This window comes from Plasmodium cynomolgi, chromosome 12, assembly GCF_000321355.1.
Source record: "Plasmodium cynomolgi strain B DNA, chromosome 12, whole genome shotgun sequence".
Taxonomy (NCBI): domain Eukaryota; phylum Apicomplexa; class Aconoidasida; order Haemosporida; family Plasmodiidae; genus Plasmodium; species Plasmodium cynomolgi.
Window position 1 is genome coordinate 2690429 of NC_020405.1, and position 21060 is coordinate 2711488.

At 38.3% G+C, this 21060-nt stretch overlaps 2 protein-coding genes across 2 annotated transcripts in view; one reads left to right on the plus strand and one right to left on the minus strand.

Moving 5' to 3' along the window:
• Positions 1-5125: 5125 nt before the first annotated feature.
• On the plus strand, positions 5126-19142 carry PCYB_127100 (hypothetical protein; the record flags this gene model as incomplete). The annotated part of the gene is made up of 1 exon (XM_004224044.1): positions 5126-19142. A coding segment is annotated over one exon (14016 nt), but the record flags the coding sequence as incomplete, so codon positions are not given.
• Positions 19143-20949: 1807 nt separating this feature from the next.
• The window catches only part of PCYB_127110 (hypothetical protein), a gene marked incomplete at both ends in the record, with an annotated part of 1285 nt that continues 1174 nt past the window's right edge, over positions 20950-21060 (minus strand). The window contains one exon of the mRNA XM_004224045.1: positions 20950-21002. Coding sequence (XP_004224093.1) covers positions 20950-21002 — 53 coding nt within the window. The remainder of the gene's footprint in view (positions 21003-21060) is intronic.

Consider the following 21060-nt stretch of genomic DNA (forward strand, 5'->3'; position numbering starts at 1 on the left):
CCATTCCGCAAGAGCAGACGCAATTAGCCATCCCCATTTTTATGCATTTCAGGATGACCCTTCAACGGATATAAAAGATGTGACCTTCGACGAGGGGGACAAAATAATCCAAAAGACGTTCATTCGGGACAGCGAATTGTTGGACGAGAATATCGTAGAAAATGCCCTATACAAAAATGAGGAATCCTTCCAGGGGGGTGGCGGAAGCGGAGTGAGCAGTAGCGATAGCATCAGTGGCGATAGCAATAGTGGAGATAGCAGCAGTGGCGATAGCAGTAGTGGCGATAGCATCAGTGGCGACAGCAGCAGTGGTGATAACATCAGTGGCGATCACAGTTGGGGAACAGCCCCCACTGGAGATAACCTACTCGACGTGGAACCCCAAAAGGAGGTCGAAGTACACGACGAAAAGAATGACACATTTCTTTCGGAACCTTCCGATAGGTCACTTCTATCACATTATGATAAGCCAAAAAAGGGTAAAAAAAAAAAAAAATCATAGACATATCCCCTAAGTGCAAGAAACTGTTCAGCGACACAAACACTCCCATCACCGTTGCACTGTGTCCCCAGTTTGCCTCATTTTACAAAATAGTAATATTCTTATTTATAAGAGGATACAAGAAAGAAGAAAAAATAGTTGTGTACTTCAAAAGTATAGCACCCGAAATTGTCATAGCAAAAAGGATCCACAAAATTGACAACATTCTCATTAACACATGCAAAAAGATATCCTTCGAATTGGTGAACAACACTCAGTTTGATGTTCCCATAAAAGTAGAAAAAGTAGAGGATAATTATAACGAATTTGAAGTTGCACACAGAAAGTTTACTTTACTGAAAAATTCTACCCATTCGCTCGAAATGGTATATATGCCAAAAGTGAATGGAGAATCAGAGAAGACATTCATAATTCATCAGAAGTATACAAATGTGAAAAAAAAATTACAGGTAGTGAGTATGTGCAATTTTCCGCAAGTCGTATTAGACGTAGAAGAAATAAACTTTAATCAAGTGTCACATAGCTTTGAGTACAAAAAAACAATTACCATAGTTAACAACTCGGAGTTGAATCTTCATTACGGATTTAATATTCCTAACGAATTGAAAGATGAAGTAAAAATTGAAAAAAATTGTAACAAGTTGAACAAATTTGGGGAAGAAAAAATCGTCTTATCATTTTACCCTAAACAAATAAAAACATACATGACGAGTGTAGAACTTTATCTAAGTGAAATTAAAACTTATAAAAAGAATCTACCTTTTCGTGCCATCTGTTCCAAGCCGAACGTATTATGCGAACCCGTTTTTCTGAACATAGAACCTATGATTATAGATAAAATATACAGCGAACAAATTAATCTGATTAACAAGTCGGAAGACACGGATGTGAAATATGAATTATTTGTGGACGAAGAAATCTACTACATATGCGACTTACACATTTCTCAGAAGGATGGAGTGATCAGAAGAAACCATCTCCAAAGTGTCAACATTAGCATAAAGAGCAAAATTATAGGGTATATCCTCATCGTGGTTAAGGTTAAAATATCCGGGTGTGAAGATCTTTTATTTTTAAATATTAAAGCTTACTGTACTTGTCCCACCGTAAAAATTATTCCTAGTATAATTGACTTTGAAAAATGCAACTGTTTAGATGTAAAAGAAAAAGTCATTGAAATAAAAAATGAAAGTCCGATTAATACCTTTATCAGCTTGTCCAACGAGCTAGCTGTCTTCAGCTTTTCGAAAAATAACTTCTATATAGAACCACACGAATCCGTTTTTGTTCCTGTCTGTGTTGAGTGCTTAGACACGACGGCGTACACGGACACGCTGCGGGTGAACGTCCACCGGAAGGAGGACATTTTAGTTCCCTTGAAAGCCCAGGTAGGAATTTCTGCGCTCCGGCTGGGGGCGCAAGCTGCGTGACCGCCACTGGGTGATCACCAAATAGTGCAACCGGTCAAGCGGTCAAGCGGTCAACCGCCAAGCGTCCAAACCGTCATACGGACATACCGCTTCCCCTTTGCAGGGAGTCGGATCGCCCATCCTGGTCAACCAAAGCGGCATAAACTTCGAAGTCACTCACACGAGCAAAAAATACGTGCACGAGCTGATCATCTCCAACAGAGGTACGAGCGAAAGGAGCGTGTACTTCCTCTTCGAGTCCGAAAAGAAAAAAAAGAAAAAAAATGAAAGCCCTGAAATATTTGGCGTGACCCCAAGGAGCGTGTCTATCAAGGGGGGCAGCGAAGCGGTGTGTATTGTAAGCGCGTTCAACTGCAAAGAGGAGAAGTGCGAGGATATTCTCTATGTGCATGAAGAAACAATCGGTAAGAAGAAAGTGTGTGCTAGTTTTAAAAAAATAAAAATAGAAGCTTCGTTTGTTCACCCGGAGATCGAAATATGCAACATTGAGAATTTTGTTTATGACTTTAATGAGCGAGGTGAAGTGGAAAAAGATGATTGGGAAGACCACCCCACGGAGAAGTGGCAAAATTTTGTAGACGAAAGCGGAGAAAACAGACCAAAGCAGCGTTTTACCCATTCGAAAAGTACGAACAGACTAATGCAAGAAATCGAAATGAAGAATCTGCGAAATGCAAATGTAAAGTTCATCTTGTCCACTAAGTTGCCCTTTTCTGTGGAGCAAGAAGTAATAGAACTGAGAGCAATGGAAAAAAAAAAAATCGAATCTTTTTTGACGTGGATTTTATGAATAACAAAATTAGTAACACTTATCAAGATTATCTGACCGTCCACTTTGTGGAAAATGGAAGAAGACAAAAATATGAATTGCTTGGAAAGACGATATATCCAAATATTGTGATGAGTAAAAGTTCTGTAGATTTTCAGTACATTTTAAAAAATTTATTTGCCCAAGAAACAGTGGAAATTAAAAATGTGTGCAATTTTAAAGTGTACTTCCAGTGGTTTTTTGAAGAAAATAATATGTATGCAAATTTTAATCAAGTTTTTAATATAATTCCCCATAGAGGTTTTTTACTTCCGTACGAAAAAAAACAAATAACGCTTACTTATAACAGCATAAATGAAAGGTATTACAATGTTACTGTATTATGTCAAATTAGGAATGGCCCCATGTATCCTCTCAAATTAATAGGTGGATATTCTGACATTAAATATAGCATCAACAAGAGGCAGTTGAATTATGATATGCACTATAAATCCGTTGGGGAAGATTTTCTAACCATCCAAAACACAGGGAAAATTAAACTTTTCGTTGAAATTGTTTATAATATAAAATTTCCTTCTCTACTATATACAAATGTGAATAATTTTTTTATCGAGCCGCACAACAGTAAGGACATCATTTTTTACTTCATACCTGGTACTCCGAAAAATGTGACGGAGACTATTTTGCTTAAAATTTGCAATTTTGAGGAAATTAAAGTGAATTTACGTTCCAGGGACAGCTCGAATGTGTTGCTTCTAACTGTGCAAGATGTTGTGGATGGATGTGCTGATAGGAAAAATGGAGAACTAGCGGATGAAGTATACCCGCAAGAATGGGATCCAAACCGAGAAATAAAAACGGGGGGAGAAAGAAGAGCGAATTTAGCCGCATAGACAGCTTGATTAAGAAAGCCTTTTTACCTGATGACGAGAATTTCCATTATGAAAATCAGAGAAAGGGGTTGATCCAAAGGCTGAAAAGCTGGTACGCTGGTGCGTTTTTGTCCCTCGGCAGGCAAATCGATGAAATATTGGCCCTATACCACGATCGCGTGGGCGGAGCTAGCGCGCAAGGGGAGCACACGGAGAGGAATGGCGAAGGAATGGGCATAATGGGTGAAGTGGATGAATTGAGCGAAATGGGAGAATTGGACGAATCGGGCGAATCTCTTGAAGTCCACAGGGCGAACCAAATGGACAACTTATCCGGCAGCTCAGCTAAAAAAATGGACTCGTTGGAAGGCCCCAAGCGCAAGTATAACCTCATAGGCATCTTAAAAAGCTACTGCGCGAAAAACAGCGGCCTTTGTGGCATCTTTTCCGATTTGCTGAAATCCTTCATTTTGAACCAAAAGGATGACAAGTACATTCTCGGGAGCTTTTCAAAGTTGAAGAAGTTAGGTAAGCAATCTTTTCCAGCTTTAATAATGCATGCGATAGGGTGATTGTGCTCACGCCGCGATGCATTGTGTTGTTCTAAAGAGCGCTGTCAAGTCTGTATCGTTCTTCGCGTGTGGAGCTTGTACGGTTTGTATAGCTTGCACAACGTGTTTATCTCATGCCCCTTTTCCCATGCCCCTTTTCTCATGCCCCTTTTTCCATGCCCCTTTTTCCATGCCTCCTTTTCCATGCCCCTTTTTCCATGCCTCCTTTTCCATGCCCCTTTTTCCATGCCCCTTTTTCCATGCCCCTTTTCCCATGCCTCCTTTTCCATGCCCCCCGCAGCCAACTTCGAGAAGCTCTCCTGCCACGGCTACGTGAGCAACGAGTACATCCTAAAATACCTGAAGCGAGTAATTTTAGAAAACAACAGCGAGCTGCAACGGGTCTGCTTAAATATGGGCAATGTAACGATTAAAGAAAAGAAGGAGGGATTAATTACGCTAAAAAATTTAAGTAGAGACAAAGTAAAATTAAGTTACCATTTGAGTAATCCAGAAATGAAGGACGTAATTACTTTAGCATGCGAACATAAGGAAGTAGATAAGGACCATTCCATCAACTTGAAAATTATAATTGATAATAAGTGTGCAAACGAAAAATTATTTTCAGAACAAATGTTCATATGCATGAATGACAAGAACTACTACACGGTGGATATAAATTTTAATTACATCATCCCGGATCTCCATCTATATTATAGACAAATTCATTTTGAAAAAGTGGAAGTAAAAAGATGTTTATGCAAAACGAATCGATTGATAAATACCAAAAATATGAATGTAAAATTTAAAGTAAAAAATATTATTTTTTACAATAAAAAGTTAGAATATTATCACTAAAAAAAAAGGGCCCAAATTTTTATAATACCAAGCAAGGGGATCATTAAGAGTAATTCATTTTTGGACATTCGCATATTCTTTGAGCCTTCGGATGTTTATAAAAATGCCAAAGTGAGTATCGAACTGTTTATTTATCATTCCAGTTTCACGAAAATCATGGATGTTTATCTGAACAGCGTTAGAGATCACGTGCAGGCTGACCCGAGTGACATTATTGTCAAACCGCTCCTCCTCAACAGTGGAAACGTACACCACAAAATGAAAATTACCAACTTTAACAACTATTCGAAGTATCTGTTTATTTACAACTTGGATAACTACTATAAGTACTTTCAAAGCTTCCTATATGATCTCTTGGCCATCCACTCACATATATACATTGAAAAGAACGACGAAGGTAATTTTTTTTATAGCAATTTGATACACTATTTGGTGGGTCTGTACAGAAGGCAGTTAGATCGAATAAGAAATTGCGACAAAGGGGAGAGAAGCGTTATGAACGGTGACTTAAATAGTTATCTCACACAAAGTTGGCATAGCAGCGAGGACCAGGAGGACCACCAAGGAGTCACACACCTAGGGGAGTGTGTCAAACCGGATGATGAGACCAAAATAGGGGGAAGTGACCTCATACATGAAAAAGACCAACCTGTAAAGGGACAAAAAGGAAGTAAATCTGCCGAAACGCAGTGCAAAGACAAAAAAGGAAAATACAAATCAAAAAAGAGAAATGAAACAGAAAGGGAAAAAGAGAATGACAAAACAGATGAACTAACAAACAAAAAGGAAAAACTGAATGATATACTAGCCCATTGTATACCTCCAAAAAAAGATGATCAAAATGGTGTAGGTACAGTCCCGAATGATCAACAAAGGAATATCAAAATTTTAGAAAATAAAATTGCCATCTTAGAGGAACTTATACAGAAAAACGAAAGGAAGTACAATTACTTTGAAGAATATTTAAAAATAATAAAGATGAAAAAAAAAATAAAACAAAATTTCCTGCTCATTTGTCCAAAATATGTGAATCATAAGGGGATTGGAAGCTACCTGCTGAACAATACCGTTTTGAATTCTTCTCCCCCCAAAAAAACAGAAACGGGTAGCGACCCTGAGAGTGATAACTTCCTAACGATTGGAGAAATAATACGATGGTGTAACGAGATTAACGAGAAGGACAACTACCCATCCATCGTGAAAAGAAGCTTCATTCATTACATCATCCACGAGAGGAACATAAACCGGAATAGGCATTCTACCAAAAAGCTAAGGACGTCTAACAGAAGCATGCACGAAAGCTTGGCCAACTCGGCAAATGTGGCGAATGAGGCCTATTCGGGGCTTTCTGCAATTTGTGGGCAGACGCATCAGAACAGCTTAGACTACTACGTGAGTGAAGTGCTAAATGTGGGAGAGAAAAAGAGGGACCAAGAGCAAGCCGAAGATGGCGTAAACACGAACGACGGCGTAAACACGAATGACGGCGTAAACACGAATAACGGCGTAAACACGAATGACGGCATAAAAATTAATGAGGATAAAGACTCGCACCTAATTATAAAGGGAGGTACGTCTCACGAGCGAGTTGGCATCCCAAATAAAGATGCACATGCTGCAAAGGAAACGAAGGGGGTTAACGAAAAAGACGAGAATTGCTCAAATGTAGGAAAAAATAAACTCAAAAAAACACCAAACTTAAGAAGCATAAAATCTAAGATAGACAATAAGCATGCGATAAGTATGCATAGGAAAAAAAACAACTGCACGAATGACAACGGAAAAAACAATGATGATGGTAGCTTGTTGGACCAGAAGGCATTCTTTAATAAGTATAACTTGAGACACAATTTAGATTTCGTGAAGCACTTTTTTCACTTTGCCCTCCTGAACGATGAAGAATTTATGACTAACGTGAAAACATTATTAAAATTAACCATGACGGAACGAAAAAAAAACAAAGGAGATAATTCTAACAAAAAGAATAGCACATTTGCACATCTGTTTGAGATAATCCTGCAGAAAGTGCTACTCTCCCCATTGTATGTTAATGGGGTAGTTTTTTTCTTTAAAAAAAATGAATACATAAATTCGGAGTGTTTTTTCACCATATTTTTGAGGCTCACCTCGGACGAGAATAATCATATAATTTATTTGAACGCGGTGGAAAGGTATGAGGAATTTTTTAACCCGTCTAACGGCGCGGACAGGGGGAAAGACGCAGGTGAAAAGCGAGGCAAAGACGCGGAAAGCGAGGGGGGGAAAAGAAGCCACGTAAAGGAGAGCCCAACAACGGATGCACAAAGACTTAAATACTTTTATGAAAATATGACAAAAAAATATCAAGGAAAGATTGAGCAGAAATTAAAAGAGAAGGAGCAAATCGAAAAAATAATGGAGTCGTTAAGCGGACACACCGATTGGGGCAAAGCTGAAATAGTTCCACGCACTGTGGATGGCAATGAGAAAAAGAAGGGGGACACTGATGAAGAAGGGATAAACGCCAACTTAGAAAGTCAAACAGAAGAAGTAGGGGAATATTCTTCATCCGTTGAGCAAAAAGACGGAGATGAATTGCTAAGATTCTCTAAAAAAGGTGATCCATGTGAAGACACAAAGGATAACGACATGTTAAGCGAAAAGGGGCAAAGAACGAAAAAAGGCGTACAGTGTAGGGACGCGAATGTGCAAAGCGCTGTGGAGAGGCTGTATGAAAAAATCGTAATTTGCAAAGAAAAAAAAATCCTGAATAAGCAAATAATTGGTCAACTTCACACTCACTGTGCTGAAAGAAATGCACAAGTGGACGAGCAAATTATCAAGTATAATAAAAAGGTGAGCAAAATAAATAGCTACATGAAGAACAACGATTACGTGGAACATGTGTCATTTTACAAAGAATTAAAAACTGTGCTGCGTAACTTATTGAGAGATCATTTAAGGAAGGGAACGGATGACGATTCTGCCAACTGGACGTGTCCCGATCTAGGGGACCCTCTCGAGGGTAACAAACAAAAGGGAGAAGCAACTGATAGTGACACAACACAAATTGGGAAAGAAAAAAGAAGTAACACGTACGTAAGAAGAATAAACATCCAACTTAGTGAAAACTTTGTGGAAAAAATATATCAAGAGGACGGGGAGTTGGAAAACGTAAATAGTGGAGTCACCGATGGAGTAGAAATAACGGGAAAGAAGACTGAAGAGGAGGAGGAGATTGGCAAAGTCGCAGAAAGTACCATCAAAGCAGTAGAAAGAAAAAAAATTAATAACAAATTTGATTCGCAGCATGCTCAGAAGGCAAACGGCGGAGGCAAAAACAGAAATGCCGTCAGCGCAAAAATGCCAAACGGAGGTACAACGGAACGTTGCAACCAAGTTGAGGAAAGCGTAAAAACAGTTGTTAACAAAAATGAAGAACTCGTCAGGTATTTAAAACAAAAATTTGTTCAAGTCAACTTTTTTTACTTTTTTATAAACGAAGAATTATGCTTTAGAAAGAGGAATGTTCTGAACGAAATTTCCAAAATTGTGCAGGAAAAATATAAAGACGTAAAAACGTCCGCTTACTTCTTTGACGTCCCAAACTCCAAGATGTACGACGCCTTTAATATGCAGAGCTTCATTCAGACCAAGAAAAATTTGGAAAAATGCGAGTGCAACTTTTATGTTACCAGTGAGAAGGAGCAAGCTGGGGTGGTGGCTCGGAGAGACGGGCGCGAAGAAGACAAAGTGGTAAAAGAGGAAGAGTACGGGCGTGAACTACAAAAGGGAGATGCACTACATGATAGGGAAAAGCAACATGCAGAAGTGGAGAACGAGTTACAGAGAAGCAAATCCAAAAGGAAGAAAAAGGAGAAGAAAAAAGACAACACAAGAGAAAAAGAAGCAAAGAAAGACAAGGAAGAAAACGAAAAGGACAAACTTGAGGGCGCAGAAGATGAGCACAAAAGTGAGAAGAAGGACAAAAGGAGGAAGAAGAAGAAGAAGAAGCGAAGTGGAAAGGAAGACGAGGGAGAAAAGGAGAAGAAGATGGAGAAGGAGATGGAAATTGATACGAAGGAGAAGTGGGAGACGCAACAAAAGGGGAAAGTGCAGGAGGAGGACCTACTTGGGGATCCCCCAAAAAAGACGGAAAAGGACCATAAGGAAGGCGAAAAAGAGGGGGGGAAAAAGAAAGAAAAGGAACACCTCAAAAGCAAAGACGAAATGGAAGAGAAGAAAAGGAAGAGAAGGAAAAAAGAAAAGGAAAAAAAAAAGGATACCAAAAAGAAGCTAGACGAGAGCGATCACAAAAAAGGGGGTGAAACGCCGGAAGATAGAAACGACCTCGACAATAAGGGAGAAAAAATCGAGAACAAAAACGAAGAAGGAAAGGAAGCCCCCAACAAAAACGAAACCAACGATAGTGATGCGAACAAGCTGTACCTTTACGGGGGAAAGGAACTTACGGAGGAGGCTTACTTTGAAGAATTGGAAAAAAAAAAGTATGAAATAAAGGATGAATATGACCACATTTTCTATAACTTTCGCAACTCTCGTGAAGCAGGTGACGCGGGAGAAAGGGAAAAAAAAAAAGACCATTACATAGTCGAATTTTTAGAAGTAGATAATTCCTACGATAAGAGGGACGAAATTCGATACAAAAATATAACCCACGTAATGTTGCAAAAAAACACATCCACGGAAATAAACGTAAAAATTAACACCTGCAAAATAGTGAACATAAAAAAAAGAATATGCTTAATAGACCTTCTTGGGAACTACTTTTATTTAAATCTGCTTGTGGTAATTGATAAGCCTAGGATTTACTCCAATCCGTATTTCATATTTAGCAACAACGTTGTTATGTGTGCCCCCCGAAGTAACTGCTTTGTTTTGTGCAAAAAGCTATACAATTTTGACCGGGTACTGATAGGAAGAAATGTACACTCATTTAAGCATATCATCCAAACGGAGTTAAAAGACGAGTGTGAAGAGCACCTCCTAAATTTTTTAAAAAATTTTAGAGATATCAATTCTCCCAAATTTAAAGTAGGAAAAATGAGAAGGAAAAATATTACCTCCATTTTGAGCAACTCAAGTAGCAACGAAAAGGATAAGTACAAATCGAAGAACTCAGATAGGATGAAAAGTAACGAAATTTCTAAACTTTTGTATAAGCACGTGCAGGTTTTAAATTTATTTAACTCCTCTCACTTCGACTGCTTTGTCGAACTTTCTTTTGACAATGTGCCTTGCAGCAGTGATAAAAATTCCCAGGATAATGAACTTAACAGTGCCGATAATTTCATAAGTCATAACGATTTTTATGTGTACCCGAAGAAATTTTTCATTCTCTCTAAGAAATGGAAAAAAATGATCGTTTTGTTTTTACCTAAAAAGGTGGGTCCCTTTTTTGAAAAATTGCAGCTGTCTATATATTCTGTAGCAAATGGGGCAGTAGATATAAATTACCAAAAGGAGATGACAAATGGGGACAAAAAAAAGGACAGCACGCCACTCTGCGATAGCATTTTCTCTAACGACATAGTCTTAGCCAACAAACAGATTGACAATTACTTGTATGATATATTCTCTTTGTGCTTAAAGGGGGAAGGAATAAAGTGCTGTCTGAAAATGAGCGAAAGTTACTTAAACTTTCACAAAATTCTATTAAACTCAGTTCAGCAAAAAAATGTAGAAATGAAGAACTGTAGCTACTGCGACCTTACCTGGTTTGTAGACCCTGCTGACTTGAGGAGCGACTCCCCATTATGCATAAATCCTACAAAAGGAAATTTACTAAAAAATGAAAAAAAAACGCTAACAGTTACCATCAAAACGGATATCGTCAATACGATAAAGAAAGAAATAAAAATAAACTATGTGGAGAAGAATTTCAGCAAAAGTGACAAAATGAGGAACAACGTTTATTTCACATCCCTCGCGGTGGAAGCAGAAGTTTGCAAGTCCTTCATTCAAGTAAGTACCGAAATTGTGAAGGAAGATGCGGAGGAGAAATTCGACCCACTAGCAGAAGGTTCCACCGATGGGAAGATCATATTAAAGAATAACCGTGCTGCCATTAAAGTGGCCCCCCCAAAGAACAAGCAATTGTTGCCTTCCCACCTAGGGGACGTTTTAGAAGAAGACATTAACTTCAAATATGTGGAGGTAAATCAAACCAAAGCATGCTTGTTCAAAGTGAAAAATACAGGAAAATTCAAAATATTCTACGTAGCAGAATTAAATGAGGACTCCTTTTTAAATTATGTAAGTATGGAATGTCTAACTGATAGTATAAATTCAAACGAAATGAAAATAATAAAAGTGAAGGTAAGATCAGGTAGGAAGGCCAAATTTCAAAATGCGCCTCTCATGCTACACTTTTACGACATGGATAATAATCACATTCAAACGTACAAATATGCCATTTCTGTGTGTTTTGATTATAACTATGTTAGGGTTATCCCTGCTATTCTTAATTATCACTCTGTGGAGGTTAAGAAGGAAGAAACCCGATTCTTTAAAATCATCAATGATGGATATTTTGACTTTAAATACGAGATAAAATTGTTAAAGAGTAAGATAAAGAACACAGAAAAGGATGAGGTATTACGATACAACAACGTGGGATGTGTTCAATATAATGCAAATGGCGATTTGAAAAGCCCCTTTTCCATTTCACCAATTAGCGGTTTGGTGAAGTCCAAGGGGGAGGAAACCGTCATGGTTCTGTTTAATTCCTCCGAAGAGAGGCAGTACAGATTTGTCTACATTGTCGAGGTGGAGAATCTCATGTCGGACACGTTGCATACTGATAGTAAGAAAAAGGAGCATAGGGTGAACAGACAACCTATTGACAGTCACAGAGAAGTCATTAAAATTTTTGCATCATCTGTGAAGCCCACCATTTCCTGCGATGTGAAAAACATATTCGAAGAAGTTTTGATATTAAAAAAAACAGAAAGCTATGCCAACTTTTTAGATCATTTCTTAGGCAAAAACAGCTACTATAATTCAGATGATAATACGCTATACTACAAATGGTGCCACGTGAATGAGTGCATTAATGAGCGGATAAAGATCTGCAACACGTCCGATGTAAATGCAAAGGTTCATGTAGAAATTAAGGAACTCGAATTTGCCAACTATAGGAATAGAAGTGGAAAGGGGAAAGAAAAGGAACGAGAAAAACGGGGGGACAAGGGAAAAGAGAACGAAAATGAACCAAAAAGATCCAGCGTGACTCCCCAACAATCATCCCCCATCCGTTTTAATATGCGAGTTCAAAATGATAATGAAATAAAGTCAAGGTGGTCTTTGACCGAATTAAATGAACAACGGCGTGGTATCACCTACGGTGGTGCGTCCTCCTCTCTCAGCACCACCACAGGGGTTACACGTTACCAGCACAAATATTTAGACATATGTTTTTATTCAAACCAAATAGGAAGTAAAAAATTTCTCGTAAATATCCACCTGACAAATCAGCAAAATGTGTTATGTTTTTCCTTTTACATAAGTGTAGAATTTTTTTTGCCCTCCATTAATCTGATCCTTCCACAAAGCTTGCTGAAGCAGCGCCGAGAAGATAAGATCTACGATTTGGGGGATATCCACCTAAACAGTGTCATTTCGTTTAAAGTGAGATTAAAAAATTGCTTCAAGTATCCTGTCTTTGTAAAGGTCTTCTTTGAAAGGGTTAATTTGGTGCCAGATTGCTGGCGGAGTATGGAGGAACGAAAGGGACAACTAAAAGGCAGCGCCGAATTGGAAAATGTCTCCAATAGAGGAGAGGGAGACTTTAATGAAAATGGGCATGCTAGAAGTATCAACCTGGTGAATGACCCAAAAGAAGCGCAACAAAAAAGGGGGGACGCAAAAAATAGCAACATTTCAGAGTCAACACATGACAGAAGCACTCCCTGTGACGCCGCAAACTATCAGACATGTGTGCAGGAAAAAAAAGATATTTATAATGCCATAAATAGTAGCTCCTTTTTTACCACCGTTGATGATCATGTAGGACTGCGCACAAGAAACAACACCACATACTTTGACTACAAAAATGTTAAAGATTTGCTGTACAAAACTAGGGAGAAACAAATGCACATGTTCAGTTTGGGCTATCTCTACTACATAGGGCACAGCAACTACATGCTAAGGGAAAACGAAGTAGAAAGCATTAAAATAAAAGTGGATAAAAATAAGTTGGAAGAAATGATAAACAGAAGAAACACACAAAGAGGGAGCCTAAAAGGGATAGAAGGCGAAGAGTGTATGGCGGTGGGTGACACTCCAAACGAGCTCGATGTGATTGAGCAGACAACTACACCGAACGATGAGCTTAACAAAAAGGAATTAGAAGTAGACAATGAGAAGGGAAAAAAAAGTGTTAAGGAAAAGATGAAGAGGCAAGATTTGGATAAAAAAAAGAATGCAAATAATGTGCAAGGAAATTTACCCAAATTTTCAACGACTGCTCTGAGCACTTGCCAAGAAAAACAACTTTTAGGAAGCATACAAATTAGCGTGCTCAATAATAACTACGAATTTTACAATTTAAAATTCCTTGGAAATATAGTAGAATCGAAGAACTACTGGAATTTAGAACTCTTAAAAAGTAGCATAAGAAAAGTGTATAGTGGTAAAAATGTGGACATTTTTAAAAATCACATCAATTTTGATCTTTTACCTGTGGGGTATAACCACTCATTTAGGGTTCCCTACGTGAACGACAACAACCACGATTTATTCTTCCATGTAGAGGTAGAAAAAAAGATAAAAGGTGTCATTGACATCAGGCCTTTAAGTGGATCCATACCAGCGAATAGCTCCTTTCCGTTTTGTGTTCAAATTGACATAAGGGAAGCCATCAATTTGGTGAAGAAGCAAATCCCGTTTAAGTTTTCTGCAAACCCTTTTAACAAAAAAAATCCCAAAGTGAAGGATGAAGATGGAGTGTATAATGACTCCTTATACGTAAGTTTAACCTCGGAAGAAGTAAAATTTTCCTGTAGTAAAAAAAAAATTATTTTCAAAAATGTTCCCTTCTTTAATTATTCCAAGAGCGAATTGGTGCTGGAAAATATGTCCAATGTAAAAGCATATGTCGAATTGAACATCGTACCATTAAACGGGTTGGATGACATAACATCTGTTTATGCTTTCCGCCCGTTTAGCGAGAAAAGGATTACTTCGTTATTGAACAGGATGGATAAAAATCTCCTAATGAATGAAGTTACTAGAGAGAAGACAGAACAATTGGGGAACTCGCCATCCAATTGTAAGCAAGGGGGAGACATTAAAAACGCTTCGGAAGTTAACGAATTGGTAGGAGAAACAAACAAAAGTGAAGATAGCCATGTGGTTGGTAACCCTAATGGGGTACATGAGGGGGATAAGACGGGCGAAAATAAACCCATCGACGAGTTTTACTTGACCAAGTACGACTTGACCTTGTCCGATTTTGGAGATAATCCTCGCAACGGGGAAGGAAGTGGCTTTAACGAGACGCACATTGAGGAGAACGACGTGATTGGAGAATGCAACGAAATAATTGGAAGTAGTGATGTAACTAGCAAACCACAGCAACAATGCAGGGTCATCAAAAAATACATAACCATCAAGGGAAAGCACAAGAAGCGGCTGGAACTCTTTTGCTTTCACCACTTGTACAAGAAAACTTTCGACGCCGTGCTTCACATAAGGATAAAGTACTACAATCAAATTAGCATACCGATCAAAATGACATTCGAAAATTACGACCACAGCAACGCATTTGTGTTGGCAGACTGGAATCACAACCGTGTTGTGGATAACATGGACGAGAAGAAAAAAGTTCAAAAAAAACACAAAATGATTGTACTAAGCAGGGGAGTGTTAAAAAAAATAAATCATAAAATATACATGTTGAACATTTCGAACGAGAGCTTACAGTACTTTTTTGAGAAAATCAGCGAAACGGGAGAAAACGGAGGTAGAAGTCCCATTGTGCTGAGTAGCAGCAAACAGAACGGGGATAATAAGAAAAGCGAGAAGAACAACGACAACAATTCTGAGTGTATTAACTATAAGGGGTGTGTAAAAGAAAATAACTTTTCCCTAATCAGATTCCTCTTTAACATTTTCAATTCGATGGACTACAGTGGACGCTACAACCTTTATGTAAATGATAAAAAAGAGCAACCTATCGATTTTGAGGTCAAGGTAATTGAGCCCCTAATCTTTTTTAATACGTCTTCTATACATATCAACAATTTAATATTAGGAAAAAGCTACTGCTTCGTTTTTTACCTAATCAATTTTGACCTAATGGACATCAACTTTGAGTTTGACCAAAATTCGTACAACTCGTTTAACAGCAAAAAGGAGACCATAAAGATTGTTCCATTTAGCGGCGTTGTGAAATCATGCTATAGAAAGAATAAGTACATGTACAAGGAGATAAGAAAATTAAATGAGGATAATTCCATAGGTGTGGACGATCCCGATAGAAAGGGAACTATCACAGATGGAAACTCCTCCGCTCGTGCGACTTCCACGCCGAGCATTTCGCACGAAAGTGATTCTAATGGAAGCGGTATTCTGAGTGATATTCATAACAAGGGTGCGTTAATTGGAGAGAGGAAAAGTGTAAAAAAAAGGATAAAGATCAATTATGTAAACCATTATGATAATATTAGGCTGCACAACGATAGTGACAACTGGTCTTGCTCATTTACGAATTCGTCGGATGTGTCGGCATCCTCATCAAATCTCAGTTCTGGCAAAAATAAAGTAGAACAAAGGACGAAAAATGAACGAACCATGTTATATGGAAGGTACAAGAAGGAATACATCCTCCCAGCGGATTTTCCACAATGGGAGTACATAAACACGTCGTGCGATTCGAGCAGTGAATCAGACAGCGAATGGAATAGCAAAGCGTGCGTCAGCCTATCAGAGGGAAACAGCGGAAAGGATGATATCCCTCACAGCAGTAAGTTCTTCCTCTTGAATTATTACCTGAGAAGCATATTGAAAAACGATAGCAACAAAATTGTAAGAGACATTAAACATGTGCGGGGAAAAGGAAGGTGTAAAAAAATCAAGCTGTTCTTCAAACCACACCTTGAACAGTTCTACAATTTTAACTTGCTATGCAAAATAGGGTCAAAGGAAGCACCCCTACAGGTTAATTTCAAAACGCAGGTCAGTAAAATTAATATAAATTGCTACATTGAAAATTTTGACAAGGAAAAAGTGCAACTAAATTTGGAGGACTGCACATGGAGTGGAAAGCAAAAGAAATATAAAAGTCACATGATCCATATTTATGATGTTATAGATTTTAAAGAAACCTTAATAGGACGAAAAAAAGTCTCCAAATTTGTTATTGAAAATTTAGGCAATTTCGATATGGTTTATAAATACTACTTACAAAAAAAGGATGAAGAAATTCGTATAAAGTGCAGTGGGGATTGTATTCCCCAGAACTCTACCTATTCCATTTCTGTTGAGTATAACCCTTTGAAGAACCAAACATATGTTAACTACTTGACCATTAATATTATGGACTACTATCTTCTTAATTTAAAAATCACTGCTGTTGCGATTAGCTTTTTAATTAATTTTTCCTTTTACAATTATGACTTTGGTAATGTTATTTTGTTCCCCGTTTTGGATGACAGCGCTAAGGTGAAGGGGATAACGAACATAGATCAGCGCTGTGATGAGAGTTTTTCCTCCAGTGATAGCTCACTATCGTCTTTGATTAATACGTTCAAAAATAATGAAAGGGATAAGAGGTTGAAGGGGCGTGAGGGGGAGAAAGCCAAGGCACTCGCTGACGAAGACGCGCAGGGTGCGACCGGGAAGAATAAAAAGGGAAAGAAGAAAAGGCACAAAAGAGAGAAGCAGGACAAGAAGGAGAAGAAGGAGAGAATGGAGAGGAAAACGAGGAAGGATAATACGCAGAATGAAATGGACGAAGAGGGAGACGAGGCCAAAACGGGGGATGTCGCTGAACACGCCGAGAAGGAAAAGGGGGAAGACAAATCAAAAGAAGACCACAAACAGGAGAAGCGAAACAAGGAGAAACACACAGCCGATAAGGAGAAAAATAAAGGCGTGAAAACAGAACAGGAAAAAGACCAGAAAAAAACAAACGCTGCCCATTTGAGCCAAAGTAAAAAAAGCGGAAAGGAGAAACTCACGAATGCTGTGGTATCCAAAATTAAAGAGGCGAAGATGCAAAAAGATCATACAGATAACGAAATGGATATCCTATCAGAAAAGGAAAACAACAATGCGGTAGAAACAAAACTTGTCATTAGCAACAATAATGATGAGGATTGCTACATAGAATATGAACTGAATGAGGAATGTCTTACCATAACAAACCTTCGAAAAAAGGTGCACCTGAAAAGAAAAAGCAAGGTCTGTCTTTTTATCCAATTTAAACCAAATGAAGAGAAAAATTATAACTACAAAATACCTTTTATGATAAACGGAGATGTGGACAAAATGGTTTACATCTATCTAACAGGATCAGCCACACATTTCAAATTGCCCTTTTCTAGTAATAATTCGAACGAAATTCATTTTGAGCATGTACATGTGGATAAGGAAAGCATTTCAAAATTTACACTTCACAATAAGAATTCAGAAGATATATCTTTTAACGTATTAAATTATAGCTACTTAGAGAAGCACTACCTCTCCTTTGTCAAGTTTGATAATTCTGTTTTGCACATCTTAAAGAAGAAGGAAAAAAAGACATTTGAGGTGAAGTTCCTTCCCGAAAAGTATCTTAACCTGCAGATACCACTATACCTGAGTGTATGCTACCGTGGGAAAAGAATAGCCTATTACTTGACGAGCATTAAATTGAGCAGCATATGCTACAAAATTGTTTTGAAGGAGAATTTGCTGACTTTCAACAAGGCGGGGCAACAGGAGAGGCGTGCGCTGTGCGCCGAAGACGCAACTCGAGTTAGCCAAGCGGGAGAAGTTAACCAAGCGAGAGTAGTTAGCCAAGCGGAAGAAGCTAGCCAAGCGGAAGTAGTGCACCAAGTTGACGAAGTTAAGGAAAAGCTGTTCAAGGGCGCGCACCGCAAGGACTCCATAAAAGGCAGGAAAATCCAGCTGCACAACAGGGGCGGCATGAACGCCCAGTTTCAAGTTGTGTACCCGCAAAAGTACGAAAAATTCTTGCACGTATATCCAAAAAAGGGGATTATCTTTTCCTTCAACTTAACGAGCATTTACATCTTCGTGGACACCGATTTCGTAACGAAGGATCTGTTCCTGAACGATGTGTCCGTGGATTTGCTCCCCAAATTTAATAAAATCAATAGCAAAATTTTTTTAAACATATTTATTAATACGCGTAATGACATGAACAAGTGTAGGAGTGGGTATGTGAATAATTCGAAGTTGATCACTGCAGGAGGAAATGCACAGAGTGGGGAGAACGCCAATGATGGGAAGACCGCCAGTGTTGAGGAGGCTCAAAATGAAGGGGGGAAAAAACGAGGCGCAGACCACTCCGAAAAATGCGAAAAAAGCGAAAAATGCGAAAAAAGCGAAAAAAGCGAAAACACCGATTGTGACGACAAAAACGTTAATACAATTTGCTTAAAAAATGAAACCATTGTCACATTACAGACGGACATCAGAAAACAGATAAGCAAGACCATCGAAATATGCAACGAAACGGAATCTAACTTTAAAATGAAATATAAGTTCCTGTCTAACGAGAACAATTTTTTCTCGCTGGCAATACATGAAGACGTTGTGAAACCGAACGAAAGCGGAACATTTCAAATCGTTTACAATCCTCTTTTTGTGCAAAAAAGGAAGAAAAACAGTAATAACTATCACAACACTTTGTGCTTAAAATATTTGAAATATTTTCCCAAAATTCATCATATATCCAAGCTGGTAATTTATTACCCCAAGGAGGTGGTGAAGAATTATACCTTATTAGGCTATGCAAATAGTACCACTTACGAAAAGAAGAAAAGTTTCAATTTCAAATCGAAGGTTTTGAACAGTTCTTCCATCAGAATAAAGAATTGGCTAAATGAAAACCAGACGCTGTTCGTTTCGTCTCTTGTTTGTGACAAAGACTTGAACATTTCGCATAGCGATTGCTTCTTTTTTTATGTGAGTGAAGCTGTAGGCAGTTAGGCGTACTGTCAAAGGGGCAGCAAATTGAGAAAAAAAAAAAAAACGTAGTTAAACGAAGTATAATTAAACGAAGTGCGTAACGTATAGCAGCATCCAATAGGCAGTGCGAGTCCCCACCTGGTCGCGCAACCGTGGAGCGAAAAAAAATGCGCACCCCCATTATACTTCCCTACCCGCAGATACAAAATAAATTCGAGCTAACCAATAAGGAGGAAAAAAACGTGCCATTTAAAGTCATATCATTGAAGGAAGGAACTTACCATGTGATGCTGACCTTTTCGAATGAAAAATATGAAGACGCGTATAAGATCCTCCTCCAGTTTGAAATAACCAAAAGCGAATTTCTGTCCATAAAAAATGTAAAGGGAAATAAAAAAGAAATATTAAAAGAGCAAGTGAGCATTTATAACCCCCTAGATGAGGATATAAAAATGGATGCACTCCTTGACTACACTTACGTATTTTTGGACAAGTCTATAATTCTCCAGAGGAAAAAAAATAATAATATTAACATATACTTCTGCATCGTCAGAAACGAGATCGACAGAGACGTCACCATTTCGTTTGCTAATAAGACAATAGGAACGTACAAATTTAAATTTATTCTCAACGTAAGTATGAACGATTTCGAAGATAACTTTTATTTCAACACTGATTTGGGGTCTATTCAAATAAATGAAATATCTTTTACAAATGTGTGCAACCAGAAAATTAATTACGACGTGGTCATAGAAGATTATGATGAGGAGAACAAAAACTCGAAGCAGATATTCCAGTGCGTTGACAAATCCGTGAGTGCTAAATCTGTGGACACAAATTTTTTCTTAAAGAATGAGACCCTCAATAACTTGACGGAGAAGATTAACCTTACCGTCAAATATAACCCCCCGGACGTGCAGACAAATAAGGCCATTTTGAAGCTCCTCTCAAAGGAGGGCATCATTTACAAGGTTGTTAAAAAAGAAAGAGCGAAAATGAAAAAAAAAAAAATGAAAATGTGTGACACTGTTTCATTGTGGAATAGTGGAATGATCGAATGATGATGAAGAAAGCGTCACGCGCGTGTATATACGTGCATCAGCGCACCTATGCAGGAGAACATACATACTCACAATGCGCTCCTGCACCCTTAAACACACTCGTGACGCCAATTTCCTTTGCAGGGGCTACTAATCGGGAAAAGTGTGGCTCCGAAACCGAAGGGACCGATATTCTGCTCATCGCAAAAAACCACACTCATTTCATTTACGAATCCGTTCTTTCACGTGAAGCAGTTTTTTTTAAAAGTAATAAAGCTCTCGTGAGAGATAACAAGTTGGACTTCGCAGGAGCGCGCGTACGTGTGGGTGTATATGTTTATATGCCCTTGTTTGTGCTTATCTGTCCTCACTTCTGCCTCGCCCCTTTTTTCCCCAAGACGGACGAATTCTTTTCTGTCCCATTTGAAGTCACCAAAGTGGAAGCGCGCCAAACAGTTCATATACCAGTCAAATGCAAAGCGACAAGTGCCATCTCTGGTAAGAGCAAACGTGAATGTTCAGCCGAATGGTGTAACGCGAGGGCGTACACATGTGTATATACAAACGTGTCGAGATTTCACTGCTGCTGTTCGTTTTTACCCAGTTTTCCCCAAATGACATTTCTTTTTGCACATTTCTGTGTATGCTCCTTTTTTAAGGCAAACTCATAATCAAGTCGGAGGATGACATCACGTGGATGTATTATTTGACAGGACAGTAAAATATAATAAAATAAAAAAACATAAAATAATATAAAATAAAATAAAGTAAGTTACTGCTGAATGATGTCACCTTTTTGTCCAAGAAGACACAATTGTTTCCAACTTGAGAAAAATTTTATCTACCTTTTTAAAAAACTTTTCATCGTTTATCCTTCGTTTCCATAGATAAAAGTTCTC